Consider the following 20,156-nt stretch of genomic DNA (forward strand, 5'->3'; position numbering starts at 1 on the left):
TCGGACCACATGACCTTCTCCCATGCCTCCTCTGGATCATACAGATGGTCATAGGCAAACTTGAGACGGGCCTGGACATGTGCTGGCTTGAGCAGGGGGACCTTGCGTGCCCTGCAGGATTTTAATCCATGACGGCGTAGTGCGTAACCAACGGTAACCTTTGGGACTGTGGTCCCAGCTCTCTTCGGTTTCATTGAACAGGTCCTCCCATGTAGTTTTGGGCTGATCCCTCACCTTTCTCATCATCATTCTTACTCCACGAGGTGAGATCTAGCATGGAGCCCCAGTCCGAGGGAGATTAACAGTCAACTTGAGTTTCTTCCATTTTCTAATAATTGCGCCAACAGTTGTTGCCTTCTCACCAAGCTGCTTGGCTATTGTTCTGTAGCCCATCCCAGCCTGGTGTAGGTCTACGATTTCGTCCCTGGTGTCCTTAGACAGCTATTCGGTGCTGCCCATGTTGGAGAGGTTGGAGTCTGATTGATTGCGTGTGTGGACAGGTGTCTTTTTTACAGGTAACAAGTTCAAATAGGTGCAATTAATACAGGTAATGAGTAGAGGGTAGGAGGGCTTCTGAAAGACCAAGTAACAGGTCTGTGAGAGCCAGAAATCTTGCCAATTTGTAGGTGATCAAATACGTATTTTCTGCAATAAAATGCAAATTAATTATTAAATAATCATACAATGGGATTTTCTTTAAGATTCTGTCTCTCACAGTGGAAGTGTACCTACGATGAAAATTACAGACCTCTCCATTCTTTGTAAGTGGGAAAACTTGCAAAATCGGCGGTGTATTAAATACTTACTTTCCCCATTGTATGACTCAGTGCACATTTTGACTTGTCACTGCATAAAAAGCACAGATGACTGATATTATAGATGGTTATGTTCCTTTTGAAGTTCCTTTTAGTGCCCTAAATCTTAACATTTAACCAGCATGCACAACAGGAGGCCCGTACAAAAGTGGAATGCAAGAATACTCCTGCAAATATCCTGCTTTGACACGTCAATATGAATTAATCTCAAAATGCAATTCGAGTTGGCTCTTGTCAGCCAGTGGGGTGACGATCAAGTGCCGGAAAATTTTACACCACCATCTCTAAAGGGTTCACAGTAGTGGTCGGTCAACAACATCCGCAAGTAAGTGTACAACAGTGTGCAAGGTCACAAAGGAATGCAGAGTAACAACTAAGCAACAAAAGGCCTCTCTCAAAATCATAGACATTAATGTTGCCGAGTCCAACATCAGGAGAAAAGCTGTGCTCAGGCAGAGCAAGGAGGAAGTCAATAATCTACTAACACATAAGTAGTATTACAGCTAGTTTTGCTGATTTGGGCTATTTGTGCTATTTAGCAGGATTAGAGACTTTGCAAAAAAAAAAAAAAAAACAAACAAACAAAAAAAAAAACAGGTGTAACTCTGTTTTTTCATTGTCAGACAGCTGGACCACCTCTCTTCAGGGTGTATCACCACGGCAACCTATGCAGCATGGGTTTTTAGATAAGAGATCAGCACGTGTAAAAGCACCAAAAAATTATCTTTAAAAAATAACAAAGTAAAAGAGAAAGACATCACAATCCGACTCCGACTACTCAAAGATTAGACTTAGTTGGATTTTACCGAGTAGCATTATTATGGGATATGTGTCAGCAACAGACAGGTTATCACAGAGTTTGCTCCTGTAGATTTTTAAAGATTTTGAACTAAAGCTGTTTTTATTATTCTATTTTATTGCCACTTCTAATACTGGGTGTGCAGCATCAAATGATCTCTGTACATACCTTTCATACGCTCATCCTTCTTTCCTAACTAAAAGCAACTAAAATCACAATCATCTAATAAAATACACAATCATTAATAAAAAGTCAGATCTACTTGTACTTGAATGATATTCAAGTACATGTAAAAAGTGAAAGTCGGCATTCTTTTACTTTTCTGGTGCTCTGGCTGCAACTGCTGTGTTGCTTTTCAGCCCACCAGAAGAAAATAAATAAATAAATATATATATATATTTATTTATTGATTTACTTTTATATTTTATATATATATATATACACAATTCAGTAAGTCCACCTGGGTGGACTTACTGCGAGTTGGACAGCTGCAGCATGTTTTACATGCACAAAGAGTTGGAATACCTGGGTGGACTTACTGAATTGTTAGCCAGAATTGTAGCACTGCTTAGCAAGATCACCTTTGCTAACCAAGATCCACCTAAAGATAAAGATACCCTGAATATGTCAAATGCGCTTTATAGTAGAGGCCTCTGAGCAGCTTGTCATCATTGACACAAAAACAAATTCTGAACTATGCAAGCAAATGCTAAAGGAAACTGACAGCACATCTCTCTCGTGAACTGACTACCAAGGAAAAGCCAGCCATGCAGCAAAAGACAACATCCCTGAGAGCACGAGGGTTTCTACCAAGGAACAGATCGAAAAAAAAAAAAAAAAAAAAAAGCAAAGATGACGTCGAAGTAAGCGTCTACTTCTTGTGTGAAAAGCTTGTTTTAAACCTTGGAAGGTTTACAGGTCTCTAAATGTCAAGCGCTGCTGCTCTTAAAGTATGTTCTTTCGATGTCTTTACACCATTCATAACCAACAGCGACACAGCGTTAAGTAGAAAGCATCTCAGAGAGAGCACATCAAATGTAACAGCAGATAAAATCATGTATGAATAAATAACCACAAGTCAGCCGGTCTGATGAAGTAAATGAACCCAGTACATCTCAGGGTTAAGAGTGTGAGAACTGTAACCCCGAGCAGATAAAATAAATAAAAACAAGTTACTCTGTAGGTTGGGACAGGAATGAGGGCTGTGCGTCACAAGCCTCTCCTAATGAATGGAGACCGGCATCTGGAACACAGCTTAGGTTTCCTGCAGGAATCACATACCATAACCTGAGGCCCACGGTTCAAACTGAACCTTTTTATAAATACAAAGAAAAAAGGAAATAAACAAACACAAAAAATAAAACGGATTTGAAAAGGAGAAAAAGGCTGATTTAGGTAGTGTGGACATCTATGTCCCCCTCCCGTGATGATTCATAATGAGATTTTAACACCTCCAAAGTGTTTAAACGTTTGGCCTCAAGCGCGTTAATCTAGTGACAGAACAATTGTCACAGTCATACGCAGAGGAACTCAGCCTTTCTCCATTGCATTAAATCAATTCAAATAAGAGCATGCAGAGTTTCTTCACAAACATATTGTGTTTATTTCCAAAACATGTATGTATGTACAGTGAATAATGTAAAAAAAAAAAAGAAATAAAGTGAAGTGACATTATCTGTGGAAGTATAATGCTTTTTTCCTGAGTTAAAATCTGCTTCTAGAAACGTACAGCACGATTCAGATTCATTTATGGTCCAAAATCAGCCATGACCTAAAATTTCCCAGTGCTGCATGCAGCTATTAGTCAGTCAGACAGAGAAGCTCACTTGATATTCCTTTTCATAACATGTCAAACCAAGGAGTCTTAAAAGGCAAGATCTGCAGGGACCAGATCTGGAGCACAAGGCTATAAATATTAATAAGGTGCAGCAAACTTACACACCTTATTAAAAACTTATTTAGAACGATGTGCTCCAGATCTTGTCTTGTTGTCCTGTCTGTTGAAGACTTGTTCATGCAGCAACACACAGCTCAGAATTGGATAATGCGCAACAATCCCCCCTGACTATGGGAGGATGAACACTCGCCTGAGGATTCGCAAGTGTTCTTATTAGGAAAAACAACATTTCTAATCAAGCATCCAATTTGCGAGGCCGTCTCACATCACTGCTCGAAAAGGGGAGTGTCAGAAACGTGGGATCAACAAAATGAGTTGTCCAAAAACAAAACAAAACAAAACAAAAAGTCTTTGTTCCAAACGGAAGAAGGTGGGGACTTCTGTGCTGACTGAAACTGACGTTTCTGCATGGGTTCACGTTGCAAACTTGTCGTGAGAACAAGTACCTGAGGTTATTTCTCCTCAGTAATCTCCGCCGGCAGGTCCACTCGCTCCCTCTTTACTGAAACGCTCTCCTCCTTAACGCACTCATCCTCCGTCCGCTGAGTTGCTTCTCTTTTCCTTTCCGCTTTAATTTGGTCCTTTTTCACCTTTTCCGAAACGCCACGAGTTGGTTTGATATCGGCGGTGGCCTCAGATGGGTCCGCAGAGCTCTCGCAGAGAGTTGGTCCCTCCCATTTTGGGACGTCTAAACCCAGCAGCTCCATCAGCTGTTTCATGACCTCGTCCACGTAACCATGGATACGTAGGTGGGCATGCTTGTCCTGGAAAACAGATAATTGCACAAGTGAAATATGGAGATGTGGATTAAGCATCAGACACTGGGTTTGACCACCTACTTCACAGCCAGTATTATTAAACCCCTAAATAACACTCAAGGACGCATTTTCACTCTTTATTCAGGACAGAGATCTGAGTCTGATTGCAGAGAACAGACTTGGTAATCATAATTATCCCTCGGCTAAAGCAATCACTCACTTGATGACATGTTTTTCTGTTAGTAATTACAAAGTCGGAGCAGACTCAAATGCAAATGTCAGAGTGTATGAAAGATTCAAGATATGATTCCCTCCGTAAAAAACCAAATAAATCCCAAATTGCTTCCTTGGTTTTCCTATCAGACGCATGGCGTCACAAAATGCCAGCTGTGTTGGTCGCTATAATGGCTTCAGAACACAAAGCAAACAAAGAAATGTAATGTTACAAAATAGTGACAACGGGCTGCGACTTCTCACAATGCTGTTTACAGCAAACACTCATCTCAGAACTTTCTGATGCAGCGTCACTGGAGTGTTGCTGAGTGATTACATTTCACAGTACGCATCTACCGTAATAACCTTTTTACGCCAACAGCAGCGAGTTTAAATGAGTTTCTTAAGTGCGAATCCACCCACCAAATTAGGCAAATTAGTTGCAGCTTTATCCTCAGCGCTCTGAGGGCTTCAACTTACAAGTCCAGCACACTTCAACCTCCCAGCGAAAGGCTAAGGGATGGCTACACACTTTATCCTACAGGCTGTTTTTCTGATAATCATGACTCTGAGATAATCAGGCTAGTTTACTACTTTTTGATGGGACCTGAAATCAGCCCCAACAACAAGACAGAAAATAAGCTTCCTAAAGAAAAACAAAAAAAAAAACAATCAATCTCTTCACTTTTTGTGCTTAAATCGTTGCTGCCAGGTTCAGACACTCCAAACCTAGCGTCTACTGCAGAGTGTTTTGATGTTGGACTGAATGCTGATTGCACACTTTCCTTTAGCACCCAAGAGCCAGATCCTAAGAGGTTTTTAAATTTTATTTTTTTTTTTACCAGTGAATAAAAATCATAAGAATCCAACAATCTTACTGAGACTAAACCAGTGACCGATAAAACATGCCAACCTAATTGTACAATGTACACCTACTGGCTTGTGTACAACTATTTTCAAGCCTTGAGTTTGTCATTTGGTATCATCATCCTGGATTTTGGAGCAAGATGCAAACCCATTGGGTACTGGCCATGACACTTGCTGCTCCATGCTCTCAATTAAGCAGAACATCGATACAATTCGTACTAGTGCATTAAATCAATCAATCAGTCAACCAACCTCTTCCATATGAGCGACAGAAACCCAAAAGGCTTTTTGTACCAACAAGTTTATTTCTCCTATACTGCACATTATTCTGCACATTTTAACATTGTGGGTCTATGGTGGCGCCCTCACGTGACCATTCAAGGAACTGCAGTTTTTAGGTAATTCCTGCACTGGCCTCATTTTCCAGGTGTGAAGGCTACCGTTTGACACAGTTTCCAAGATTAAACTCTCAATATTTGTATGTTGGTGGTGTGTGAATGATACTTGCATGTTTTGTAGGCTGCAGGTTGACTATAACCACTTTCCCTCCATTGCGTTTTGTGAGGAGTGGGAGGTCCCCACTGGGTTTGATCTGCATGGACGTGCCCAGGGTCAGAGCCAGGTCTGCTCGTCTGCATGCCGAGAGAGAGGGAAGAAAGATCATGCATAAAGAGGGGATGTGACTTATTTGGAATTCCTCTGATGTGCCAGTCATACCCTAATGGTAATTCATACATGGTAATGTGCATGCAACCGAAGTATAAAACAGCAGTAGATGGGTTTGGATCAGCTACCAGTTTTTTTTTTTTTTAAATCAATCTGGGCTTGAATGCATCATTAAAAATTAAAACTGGACATGGCATTTAGAAAAAACTCTCCAAATATAGTTCCCATATGTTCAGCATATACCAAGAGGAAACACAATATTCATCACAGAGATTATTAATCAGTTATAGCAATTATTGTCACCGCACAGCTGTACAGTGCAAGTTTAGAGCAACTCCTCATAGTAGCATTAGAAATAAAAGATCAAACATAAGTAACTCACATATATGATGAAGTAAATAAATGACGAATGCATGCAGCCTGTGCATTCCACAATGCCTGCAGGATACTATTGCATCTTGTCATGACACTGCAGACATTTTTCCTTTTATAGGATCTTCAGCTTTGTAACATGCAGTTGCAGAAGCTGTGCAACACTAGGCAAGATCTGGAAATGTTTCTGAACTCTTGGTAGCACACACATAGCAAACTATACCCACTGCAAAGCTTCTGCTCACTGCATCTCCCTCCGTCTCTATGTGAAATAATGCTAAAGCAGGATTTTTCCTTTATATGCCGAGGCACAGCTGAACAGGAGGTACCTGCACGCAGCCCTTGGTCTGTAACTGTATGCACAGTCACTCTTAATGGAAAAACAGCTTTAAGGAAAGCGGCATAATGATAACAATAGAGGTAATCTAAGCCTACACAGTTTGATAATGTATGACAGGCAGCCTGTGGATACCTCGCAGCTGAACTAGAAATCAGCTTTAGCTGGCACGCTGTTATTTGTCCCATTTTTCCCCATCAGAGGCAAACAGCCGGAGTTCAAAGGTCGGTGCTCTAGATCGCTTCTCTGTAATTCAAATGGTAATTTTGCATCTATTGTGTGCCGGCGCATCAAGGTGACATAAATACATTCATCTTGCAGCTTTGTATGCACATGTAATACGTGGTAATGTTGCTAGAGAGGAAACATTCAAGCAGACTGCGATGAACCTCAAAATGTATATCTCACTGGCACCAAAGCCACGAAGAGCTCTAACAAATCAATCCAACACTTTGATCAACATGTTTTACTTTCCAAGACAGATTTGAACTGCTGCTTGTGCCTTTCAGCTCGAGATGAGACAGGGCTGTCTGAGGAAATTAGTGAAGGAACTGTCTTTTACTTGGTTATAAAGGCAAGTGATGAAACAACCGATGCGCGTTTGTTCGTCTCACCTGCTTGCATCATCTGCTCTGTTTAGGTCTCTGTCAGGAAGAGCATCCTCCCAATCCAGGATGGTGCTGATCAGCTTTCCTCTTTTGTGAACAGTGACAGACAATGATAAATCAATGGCGATATACTGTTTGTCATCTCAAAACGCATAGGCCCAAGAATGCGTTACCTGCAAGCTCTCAGTCCTCTGGATCGCACCACATCGCAGTAACGCCCTGTTGGTTTCAGCCCCATCACACCGATCACCTTTTCTCTGACGTACTGCCTGGACGACCCGGAAATCCCACAGTTTAATACTTAATGCACCCACAGAAGAAGAAGTAAAGCCGCTTGCACACATCAAAGTGAGGTCCTTTTGTAACCAAAATTGAAAATGACTCTTCGAGACAAATGTATTTAGACAAACCAGACAACTTTTGCTTCAAGACGGCATAATGTTTCTTCCAGTCTATTGACTCAAGAAGATTTTGGAAATGCTCTTGGAGGACAGCAGGCACTTGTTGCTGCTGCGTTTAAAAATACATTTGTTCTTCTGCCCTTGATCTTCCACTTTATCCCAAAGGTAATCTTTTGACTGAGACACTGCCAGCCACAGCGGGACGTTGGAGTTACCGTCTAGTTTCCTGAAAACATTCCGAGATAACGACTGTGCATTAACCTTTGGTGAGCTCTCCTCAGAAAGAGGGCACAGTGTTTTGCAGAGGATTTAAACAAACACAAAGCTCGTTTAACATTAATTATGAAGGTGCCTTGTGTGTGCAGAGAAAACATTACACACACAATTACAACTCTGATGTGTACATTAGCTTTTTTTTTTTTTTTTTTTTAAGAACAGGCATGCTTATTCTGCTGCTGCTGAGCGTTCAGCTCTTGAGGTGCTAGCTGTTTACTGATGGCTTTCGTGAGTATTAGTTGGTTTGTTTTTTTCTCCTTTGACATCTCTCACTGATAAGAGAGATCACAACTCCAGCACCTCTATCGTAATAAGAAGAGAGACCAAGACTTTTGTTTAAAATGGTAGAACACACAAGGGAAAGGGTGGTGAAAGCATTTCAGTGCACATAAATCTCCGACAGCAAACTCCAAACTAACTCCTTTCATAAATCTGATCTGTGGAAAGATTATAAACACAAAAGGCTTCATTTCTTTGAAACACGGGAAAAAAAAAGGTCTATGGTCTATGCGATACAATATCTGTAGGTTAGACATCCTGGTCTTTTAAAGGGCGCTTCACTGAACACTGGAGCTCCATCAAGAGAAATGAAATAACCACTTCTGTTGCAAGAGACTTCAATGAAAGACATCACATTGCGTATGTGTTTTTTACAAGCACCGAAAGTGATTAAGCTGGGCCGAAGAGGTGGTGCTCATTCTCTCAGGAAAAAGGGAGATACATGAATGAGGACTTCTCCACCAATCAGATTTGTTCTTACCCAAATTTGTTTACACGTTGTTCTCGTGCATTTATGTCGTCTATTTTGAGCGTTTTTTTTCCTGCTTTTTATGATGAACTAACTGGAGTGTTTTTCTGCCGTCTCCCTAATTGAGACAGTTAAAAGCATTTGGGGGGCACTTTCTGCTACTTTATTGTGGTCTCCCATTTACCACCTCCATTTATATAACACAGGGAACATTTTGGACTTGTGAACCAGAGGGTCGGAAATGTGTGATGCAGCTGTCTATCAAAATGTCAAAAATAAATCAAATTTGAACATACTTGGAGGCGGCTTTCTTTTTGCCACTCAGAGTACAGTCACATGTGTCTCCTCTGTTCAAATGCTGGTTGCTTTATAATGAACTCTGGACTCTTTTTTATCTAAAAGCCTTTGAATTTACCTGACTTGAGTGTGAAGCAACATCTGAGTCCAACAAGTGCCATGTACTCGAATCAAAGTTGTTTTATGAGCATCATTATCTAATGCCTCCAGGGAGGATGGAGACACCATGCTGACACAGATGATCATGAAATGAAAGACAGTTTTCCCTTTCAAATAGTGCATTGGAATACCAGTGAACAGTAACTGGATCGCTTGTCTTCGTGCTTTACGTGTCAGCTGTAGAGTTTATGTAACACCAAGTAAAAGGTGAAATTCTGTGAAGGACAGCAGTTTGTTACGAGCTTTCATGATCAAAAAGTGACTGTCTGGTGCAGGCGAGTGTGCTCGAACGTACCTGCCACACTTCTCACACTCCTCCACAAACATGTTTCCATGAAGCTCTGACAGTTTGTCCCTAACAGAAGAGGAGAGAGAGAAAAGTTCACAAATTGAGAAACGTGACATTCACATGAATCATTTTCCCTAGAACAAAAAGGTAAATATGAGGACGTTTTTGTCTATCTTTACCACTCATTCTCTTAAAAAAATATTCTGATCGCCCCTAGTCTCCTCACAGTTTTAACCGGTTACCTCTGCAGCCTAATGCCAACTAGTTTAGTGCTGTTTCAGTGATTTTCTCAGAGAACAGTCACTTCCCGTGTCTGATCTCATTTCAGAGAACCCGACTTATGAAGGAGGAAAAGCTAATAAATGGCTTCCAGGAAAAGCAAGTCCTCCATTCGTGTGAAGGCCAGAGTATGCATGGAATGAAAATTGGACGATCAGCCTTGACTGAATAATCCAGCCTCAGATCAAACATTTGCTGTTGAGCATAATTTTAGGGTTATTTGAGGACTGATATATATTTAATCACACAGCAGCTCTCTCAACTTTGAAACCATCTGTCCCAGTCCAATATGTTGCATACATACTGTATATGAAACAAAATGAATATCTCAGTCAGCTTAAAATGCTGTTCATTCCATATTTTTGTAAAACACTACCATGACTGCATGTGACAAAATCAATAGTGTGGCCGTTTCCCTGTTATTTCAGAAATTGGAAACATGGGAACTTCAGTATGAGCACCTCACATCCACTTGTCCCTTACTTAAAATACCGCCTACCCGCAAGGGTTATATCCTCAAACGTAACAGACACTCCAGGTCTGAATTATCATTCCTTTCTACCACTCCTCCGTTGCTTTACATTCAAACTTTTGGAAGTATGAAGGTTTCCTTTTCGCAGTGGCAGATTTCAGTTCTTTTCTTTATCGGACTTTGGTCTCTTTAAACGGCTCCATTCTTTGTCGCACTTTTTCGAACCATTCTGTTGTATCTGTCGGGTGTGTGCTCCAGCTCAGGTTCCCCCTCTGCAACAGTCAAGTTGCAATTTTAATCTTCTGATTTCATCATTCCTTTGGTACATCACGTCCAGTAGCTGAGACAGCAAGACAACATGATAGACCCTCCTCCGTGTATTACTCTAGGTGGGCTGCTTTTTTCTTTCTTTTTAGCTCTACTTTGGCTTCCTTTGTTCAGAGATCATTGTCCCAGAAAGACTGTGTCCTTCTGTCCATATGGGTCTTTTAAAAAAAAAAAAATTTAAGATTTTTTTTGTTGGCACAAGTAGCCTTTATTAAAAGTCTCTTGACAGGAAATGGGGGCAGAGAGGCGGGAGGGGTGACATGCAGCCAGCCGGGATGCCAACCCAGGCCGGCTACAGCGAGGGACGGTCGCCTCTGTGCAAAACTATGTGCTTCTGACTCAATTTGAAGTACACTGACATTAATTATGCACATTCCTTGTGCCTGAAACAGCCCTGAAGTGCCATGGGGCTGAGATAATAACGTTAGCTTCCAGCCTGACAAGACGCTGCTTTGCTTTATGTTGCCACGTCACACACCAACAAGTAAATAATAACGCCGTTTTATTCCACAACAAATAAACTTTGGGGGAAAAAAAAAACAAACAAAGAAACCAAAAACACCCCGGGAGATGCAGCGAAGAGACCTAAGATGATGCTATTGGAGGTAGCAAGAGAAAAGCAAAACGTGGGAGAAGAATAATCTAGATTGGATTTTACTGTTGGGCAGAGAGCTCAGAGAAAAAAAAACACAATGACAGACGGATGCAGACTCAGCAAAGTTACTGATGTGACATATGTTTATCTATTTCGTGGGAGGGAGCAGGGCCTTGCCACTGCTCACACCACATATTATTTAGGATCAGAATGTTCTCCGTCACGGTGACAACGGAAGATGCCGTGGCAATCGCAGACACGGTGGTGACCCCGACGTATTTAACTTCTGGAACAACGCTGAGTGAGTCCTCTGCCCCGGCAGCGGTAGGCATGTTTTCTTCTAACCGTTTAAAGCGGCAGAAGTTTGCTGCAGAGGTACGGTGTGACAGCTTCTGGGGTTCTGCAGAGCAGCTGAGTTTTTGAATTTGGACTACAATTGGGCAAACAGCAGCTTGTGAGGTGTGTCTGTGAAGCAGGTGGCTGTGAATGACCCCGGCAGTGCTGCAAATGGAATCATGGAAGTGCTTTTTTTTAGCCAGTAGGGTGTAGTCAGAGGATGTAAATCATCTGTTCATGGTGATGTCTTGGTGCCAAAGGCCGAGTGAAAAAAAAAGATCTTCACTAGTCAAGGAGCAGACAGATACTGATAATTGATTTGACCTGAGGACAAAAAAGCTTGAAGGTGGGATCAATGAAGTAGCTCAAGAAAACTCGGAAAATGTATACCAGTTCTAAAAGGGGTGTGTTTTAATAAAGGTTTCAATATCATTATCCTCATTATATCTGCTTACGAGTTATCTTACACCTCGGTATAGAAAATATTTTCAGACGAAAATTCAAATTGGATCATTAATTGGCCACAAGAGATATCATAAGAGGTCACAGGGGAGGCTGATGAAGCGCACGTCAGCTTCCCTGAATAAACCACAAGGTTTATAAAAAAAAATATTTAAAATTTCACATGTTTTCTATGACAATAACTCCTGAAAAGTAAAAGAATAAATAAAAGGAACCAAACAATTCAAGATTGTGAATAATTGAGGAATGACTGACTGACTGCTGACGTGTGTGCGTCTAGGCCTGTTTGATTGTGTTCGTTTCTGCTTCTGTGTGGATTTGAAAAATCAAGGTTCCAACTCACTCCAACCCTTGACTGTCTTCATTCGCTTTTTACTGCTTTTTGTTGGACCCAGAATCGGATTCCGAACATCAAAGTAAGCAGAACGACGAACCGTCACAAGGAATATTTAAGCAGAAATGTCTGTTTGGTAAAGATGCTCAGCATCTGCTTTTGTAAGTAAGCCTGAAAGTACAGTTGCTGCTTTAGCTCGCGTTCACATAAGCAAACGTCTCTGTTCTTACAGTAATTGTAGCAAAACTTGACCATAAAGGGAAATCTTGCTTTTCACTCATTGACAAGCGGAATCCTGAAAAAAACGAGTTTGTTTGCATGAAAAGACTAAAATATGCATATAGCTCCTTTTTGAGCTTTGGGTGATGCTTACATGACGGTGACGGTTCATCATTTTAACGTTGCAGATAAACCTGAAAACATGAAAAAAGCATGCCATGGAATCTTTGAAACAGTCGCATTGCCAGTGGTAGAGGTGTTGACCCTCTGTGTTCTAGGGGCTCGAAAACATACAGAGCTGGTCCAGAAACTACCTTGAACTCTAAGGAGACAAGCCTGTAACTATGACAACATGAAGGGGATGGCATTACACTGTATGCTACGGGCAGGTCCATTGCAAGTGGGCAGCGGTCCCATGGACATACACATGCACTAGAATGAATAGAGGGAACAACAATAAGCTCTACCACAACACTCATTGGTCAGTGCAACACAGTTTGAAAAAGTACAATAACTTGTCATCAGAGTGAACATCTCACACGTCGTCTCGCAGTTTTAGTCTTTCAAATGAAAATAACCCGTTGGGAAAACTATTGGCTTTATATAATCGAGTCAGATTGGCTGCCACTTTATTTTGGCATGCTAAATGACCGGCTGTTGTTTTTTTAATTTTAGGTGTAAAGCTTAAATCATGTTTCAAATTATCAGATATCTATACCGTAGGTCCCAACCACAGGCCGCAGGGAGGGTGTGTAGGTTTAATTCCAACGAGGTTGTCAAATTTTGATCAGTGCATGGACAAAAATCACAGCACAGTTGGAAAAAAATGTCAAAAAGGGAGCCAAAGAAATGTATCCTTTCAGACTGATCTTGGATTGTATATTGACAACCTAATAAAGATATATGTGTAAAAAAAAAAAAAAAAAGGGAGCCAAAACAGTTTCCACCACAGGTGAAACCGAACAGCGGCACTGTGAGCCTGGATGCGTTTATTTGGCTAATTCGGGGATATTCAGGAGTAGCTTTGAGAGGAAACTTCATTTTATGGATGTTGACGGGTAACTGTCAAAGGAACCGTGCGTTGGACCCCATACATTTCCAATGTTGATGCAGATTACATCGAAATTTGAGCGCAGTATCCCAGATGGGGAGGATTCCCGGAATTCTTTTGGTTAAACAAAGTATCTGAAGTCCTAGCAGCTTTCTTCTCTACATCTTCAAATTGGGACATTCGTCTTGTGTCCTAAGATTCATTTTAGATATACAGTATGTCTGCAGTAGCACAGCTCACACTCTCAATGCTTACAAGCAAGTGTTCAGTTTGTCTGTCCCTCGCTACAGCAGAAACATGAATATTTAAAGATAGCATTATGTCAATATACACTACTCCTATACACATATACACAATGACTCTTATACTCATGTATATTTGCGCTAATCAAAATATAATTGTGAATATTATCTTGTCAGTCTGCTGAGAGATTGCCCTAAATATTATACACAAAAACTTCAAAGCAAAGACATTTCAAATAAGAATCTTGCTATTGCTACAAGCGTTACCTGGGGAAGCCCGATCGAACATGCAGGCCGTCTACATTCTGGCTGACGAGATACTTGAGATATCCGGCGCTCTGAAGTCCCAGGAGGGCCAGGTGAGTTAAACTGGGGCGGGCATCTTCAAATGTGGTCTCAAAGTGAGGCGACTCCCCTTTTTCTTCTAATGTCCATACACCCTTTGGGCCCCTACAAGAGAGTACATGAAGTATGCATTTTAATTACCGGTCGTGATATCGAAGGTGGAATAGAGGCAAAATAATGTCTACATCCGGCATCAGGGTTTTTATTCAAGGGTTGAGTTTTATTAACAAACTGGAGCTGTGTCATGAATTGATACCATGCTGTTAAAAGCTTCCAGTCCATATGCGAGAGCAATAAAAACATTCAAAATGTTGCACTCCAAGAAAAAAATTACAGACAAATTGTCAATAAACAAAAGGATCCTCCACACAGCATTTTCATTTGAGAAAAACATTTCTAAGTCAGCGTGATTCCTTTTAGACTGAAATGTATCAAACTGGTTGTCCAGACCCAAAATACTTTGTTTCTGCTAATTTTGTTGGACTAATGAATGCAGCAGAGTCGTTAGTGCCGGAGTCATCTAGCATCCTGACAGTTCCCAAGTTACTTTGAGAGCAAACTTATCTCTATGCAAAAGACAAGGGAGCGCATCCTGCGAATCCTAAATGCGGCCGCAACGGCCTCATCTCTCGCTTTCAGTTTGAACTTCAATAACTCCATCTTTCATCCGCAGTGTGGCTTACTATCTGTTCTGCAAAGAAATGTTCAAAAGCTCATCAGAAGTAAGATCCTGGGATGTGCATCGTATATTGCACACGTCACGTACCACCATGGGAGAGAAGCTGCAGGACATGAAAGACAATATGGGTCTGGAAAGCTGGTTTGCTTACACACCTTGAGGTTGTCAATAATGTTAACCTGAGGGAATGAACTTCTTCTCATCAGGCGCTTTTGTATGTGTATATACGGCCAAGAATATATAATGCATTAGTAGGAGGGATGTGTATATAGGAACCTTGGCTTTAATGATGTACCCTTCGGGATCAACTCCAGAAGACTGACATGGATAACAATTGAATATTCATCTGTTTTGAAATCCCAAAGCATGTATGTATGCGTGTGTGTACATCTGGTTAATATTGACTGTTTTTTATGACTGTGGGGACTGTCCACTGACACAATGCCTTCCCTCGCCCTTCACTCTAATCCTGAACCTAAGTCTAATCCTGACCCCAAAACCAAATATCGACCCTTGAAATCACTTTGTACCAAATTTCTGTCCCCTTAATCTGGTGTACAGTCAGGTTTTACATCCCCATCACGTAGCGAAACAACTCTACACACACACACACACACACACACACACACACACACACACACACACACACACACACACACACACACACACACACACACACACACACACACAGACACAAACATCCTTAATTAACACTTGCAAACTCGCTTCTTCAGTACATACAGCGAGAATCTCTGGTTGTTTCACGTGAATCTGTATGTCGAAAGATTTGCCGACACAGAAAAAAACCAAGTCTTTATGTTGTAATGGAAAAGAAAAGCCTTGCACTTAATTTCAGTTTTAACTAACATGTGACAGGCAAACACCACCCTCCGGTGCTCAAACACAGGTACTACATAAATAAATAATAAATAAAAACAGGAGGCCAAATTAAGAGCGCCTCATTGGACAAAATGAAAGGTGAGTGACGCAGATCAGCTCTGGTTCGTGGACATAATTCTTAGTCAGTCAAGTGCAAAATGCCAGAATATTAATTCAGCAGCAGTGGGGAATTAATAAAACACAGATCTAAAAAAATCCCGGTGTGATGTAGTTTGAAGACAGAGAATAATTCACACCAGCAGCCTAATATCTCTCGATTCAGGACCTCCAAAAGTTTTGACTCTGCTGAAACCGTTTGAACTTTTAATGCAACAAAACCCAGTGATTTCTTCACGTTTACACTATTTACTCTGAATATTCATACGACATGGCAACAAATCGTGTCATACTGGTGGGATAAATGACTTGTCGAGGGGAAAAAAAAAAACAAGCACATTTTGGGTCACTTCAAAGACCTTAGTTCTTAGTTGCTGATTTTCATCTGGAGAAATGCCACTTCGGTAATTATTCTCGCTTCTTTTTTCCTTTGTCCATCGTGAAATTGTGAGGTTGATTCACGCACTGGTGCTTGTTCTTTCCTTACATGAGTACTATGACCCTCAATTCTCAACTGTGTACCCTCAAACTCATTAAACAGCACCCGCAAACTCCAGAACCACAGATTCCTTCACTGTCTTCTTCTTCGTCAATCTGTACACCAACAGCTTCACCTCCAGTCACCAGTCCGTCAAGCTCCTGAAGTTTGTGGACGACACCACTCTCATCGGACTTATCTCTGATGGTGACGAGTCTGCGGTGGGAGGCTGACCATCTGGCGACCTGGTGCAACCAAAAAAACCTGGAGTTCTACGCTCTAAAGACAGTGGAGATGGTTGTGGACTTCAGGAAGAACTCAGCCTCATCTACTCCCATCAGCCTCTGTGACTCCACAATTGACACTGTGGATTCTTGTTCCGCTTCCTGGGAACTATCATCTCCCAGGACCTCAAGTGGGAGCTGAACATCAGCCCCCTCATCGAGAAAGCCCAGCAGAGGATGTACTTCCTGCGGCAGCTGAAGAAATTCAACCTGCCAAGGACAATGGTGGTGCACTTCTACTCCTCCATCGTTGAGTCCATCCTCACCTCTTCCATCACCATCTGGTACGCTGCTGCTGCCACCACCAAGGACAAGGGCAGACTGCAGCGTGTCATTCGGTCTGCAGAGAAGGTGATTGGCTGCAATCTTCCATCTCTCCAGGGCCTGCACACCTGTGGGTTCGGAGCCCCCCTTGACACTGACTCTCTGCCTCTCCCCTTCCAGACCTACAAGCTACATTAACATAGCATCTACAGACCTTCTGCGTTACATAAACGCAAAGTCTCTATTTATTTGGAACCACTTCATCCCGTTGTGTATATGCACATTTATAGTATTTATAGCATTCAGCTTGCACTACATCGCTTTCTTTTTAGAGATTCTGTTTATATATCTATACTGTCTGCACCAACTACAACAAGTCAAATTCCTTGTAAGTGCAAACCTACTTGGCAATAAATCTGATTCTGATTACTTTCAACTGTTCTCATCTTCCAAGTGTTTTTCCTATGTAGAAGAATCTGCTGTGCAAACAGAGGAATGATTTATTCTAAATCATAAAAACATTATTCATCAAGCAAAGGGATTAGACGGTAATTTAAGCACAGTTTTTACTAAATCTAGTAAAATCTTTTATTTAAGTATCTTTTTTTTAATAGATTTTGCAATACACTGTCATTTTAATGTATGAAAAAGCTAAAGTAAAGACTTGTTGTAAAGACAATTACATCTGTAAAGACCTTCTAACGATCCCAAAGCCAAATGACTTTGACAATAAATGAAGCATTACGCTGCTTTGATGACTGAAGATGAGGAGCAAGAAAGCTAGAAAAGCAGCTTGGAGCTAAAGACACGAAGATGGCAACTTTTACAAGTCAAAGCAGGAGGGAATAAAAAGAAGAGGTTATTTTATTCCATTTCTTTTGCCAATATTACCCTTACTTTTTTATCTCAGTTGTTTATTCTTGCATTCAGTAATCCCAATTTCTACCTGATGCGCGAGAAACAATTTGAGAAATTTTCCTTTGCACTTCTGCCTGATTATCCCCCATCAAACGACGTTTGATTTAAACAAATAGTGCAAAACAGCTGCATGTTCAGTAGTTCATATACTGTACGGGCTTTGAAAGTAAAATTGTTCATTAAAAGCTATACACGTTTAAAAAGAGAGTGGCCAAAACATGGCAAGGAGACTCCATGTTGAAACACACCAACAACCAATTCAAACTAAATATCTTCTGCACATGTAAACAAAAGAATTTCAAGTCGTTTGAATTTCAAAACCCACGTGCAGTTTTTCACATATCACATGAAACACATTTTATTAGAGGTGTCGCTCTCCAATTTTAAAGCAAGTTCTGTAATTCAGTTCTAATTCAGTTGCTTCCCCCTTGAACACTTGAGTACGACAAACAGGCTTGAAAAGCCGCATATTTTAGACCACACTCCCAGAAACACATCAGCGTGCTGCGATACCCACCCTGTGAACTTGATCTAGCACCATCTTTGCTTCTTCTAGTATCAAAACGAGTCACTTCGAAGTGCACCTTGCAATGCCTCAAATGTGGTTGACCGACACGGCACCAGTAGGGGTACCATCCAGATAACTTGGTTTCAAAATGATTGACTCAATAAGGTGCTTCTTGGCTTATTCCAGGTGTAGACATTTTAGAAGAAGAAGCAAACGAGGAGTAAATCTGATGACTGTTTCGTCTGAACTGCCCTGCAGCTCCAAAGCAGTCTTGCGGTGTTTACAAACACCATATTCTATGAGAACATGTAGAATAAGTGATGATCTCACCTGAAGTCAGGGATTCCCGCTGCGGTGCTGACTCCAGCTCCAGTGTGGACGACAAAGTACTCCGACTCTTTAACTAACTGAGCCAGAGTCTCCACCTTTGCCTTCAGCTCTTCGGGACTGTCAAACTTCTGCAACAGAGATGAAAACGCTGGCCTCAACAACCAATACAATCGTCAGTTACATTTTTTTCCTTTTACCCAATGCCTAAATGCTGGATGTGTTGAAGGACGTTTTCATGGATAAGTTGCACACCTTCACACGATAGTTCATCAAATGGGATAAAAATAAGTCTATTACAAAAGGAAACACTTGCAGAATGAGGACTTGGTGTAAAGGACTGTCTACATGGTTTTATGCGCACAGGATTTAAACACAAACACTTTGCTTTTTCCTGTAGTATGTTGAGCAAATCATATATGCTTTCAAGAACAATAGAGAAACCACTTCTTATCGTCTCCTACACTTTGTGGGGGCGGTTGGTATTTTAGCACCAGAAACCATATCAAAGACGCATGCATATATCCGAGGCTATTCTTCATATAAAGTATGTTATCGATACTCGTGCTAACACGTCCGCACACGCAGTATAAGATGAGGAGTATCTATCCATAGGTAGGTCTTAGTAAACAGTTCTTCCGTGGGATGCTCGGAAAAACATACATCTGTTCCTAAGCTGCTCGCTACCTGTTAATGACGCTTTTTAGAGAGCTGGTGACTTTCTATAATTTACCTCAGGAAGTCCGCAAGCACCTTTATTTGCGTAAGGCGAGAGTCCAGCAGCATAATTCACAGACATGACTGCTGTTAGTTCTGTAGCTTTATTCTTTGTGAGGAAAAGTGTTACGTAGCTTTTGTCTGTCGGTGTATTTATTCCCAGGCGAGTTTAAATGAGCTGCTTTGTTTGAATGACGTCATAACCAAGCGACAGCGCGTGGTGCATTCATAAACATCGGGAAATTTAACATTCCAGCTCGTTATAAAATTATATATACCTGTTTAAAAATGTATGTATTTTTGAGGATATGCATTGTAAAATGGTCTATTACAGGTACTGCAATGAAAGTGTGAAACTACAATTAGCTCAACTGTTCAAAAAAATTAAATAAATGCTTCTGTGACTCGTGTTTTATAATAGGGTCAACATTAAATTATCATTCATGATATAAAGGCAGTATTCTTAAGTAGTCATTGATAAAATTGAAGCCAAACTATTGCACATGAAACTAAAATTAATAGTGATTTTAAATATGGATTAGTTTTAATGATTTAAAGATAGCAGAAGAGCTCAAAGTCCCAACAGCTGTATTGTCCACCACCGCAAACCTCTAAAGTACCAAAATTGTTGAAAGAAATTTGCACTTTTTTTGTATTTCACATGTAAAAACCACCTCAAACCTCCACTAGGCTTTCAAATATGAAAAGCAATTAGTTTTACAAGCATTAAAAACCAAGGTGTGGATGATCAACAAATTGTGGCTGTAAATATCGAATAATCTGAAATAGTCGCTGTATTTACTTAAGGCATTAAGGACACG

At 40.9% G+C, this 20,156-nt stretch overlaps 1 protein-coding gene across 1 annotated transcript; it reads right to left on the reverse strand.

The window, feature by feature from the left end:
• Positions 1-3,233: 3,233 nt before the first annotated feature.
• On the reverse strand, positions 3,234-19,508 carry sirt6 (sirtuin 6). The gene is made up of 8 exons (XM_075482319.1): positions 19,352-19,508; positions 18,622-18,749; positions 14,087-14,269; positions 9,509-9,568; positions 7,506-7,601; positions 7,339-7,419; positions 5,858-5,981; positions 3,234-4,275 (listed from the first exon to the last, which is right to left on the reverse strand). The coding sequence occupies exons 1-8, from the start codon at positions 19,415-19,417 to the stop codon at positions 3,964-3,966; spliced, it is 1,050 nt and encodes a 349-aa protein (XP_075338434.1). The 5' UTR covers positions 19,418-19,508; the 3' UTR covers positions 3,234-3,963.
• Between the last annotated feature and the right edge of the window lie 648 nt (positions 19,509-20,156).

This window comes from Odontesthes bonariensis, chromosome 14 (assembly GCF_027942865.1).
Source record: "Odontesthes bonariensis isolate fOdoBon6 chromosome 14, fOdoBon6.hap1, whole genome shotgun sequence".
In the NCBI taxonomy this organism is placed as follows: Eukaryota; Metazoa; Chordata; class Actinopteri; order Atheriniformes; family Atherinopsidae; genus Odontesthes; species Odontesthes bonariensis.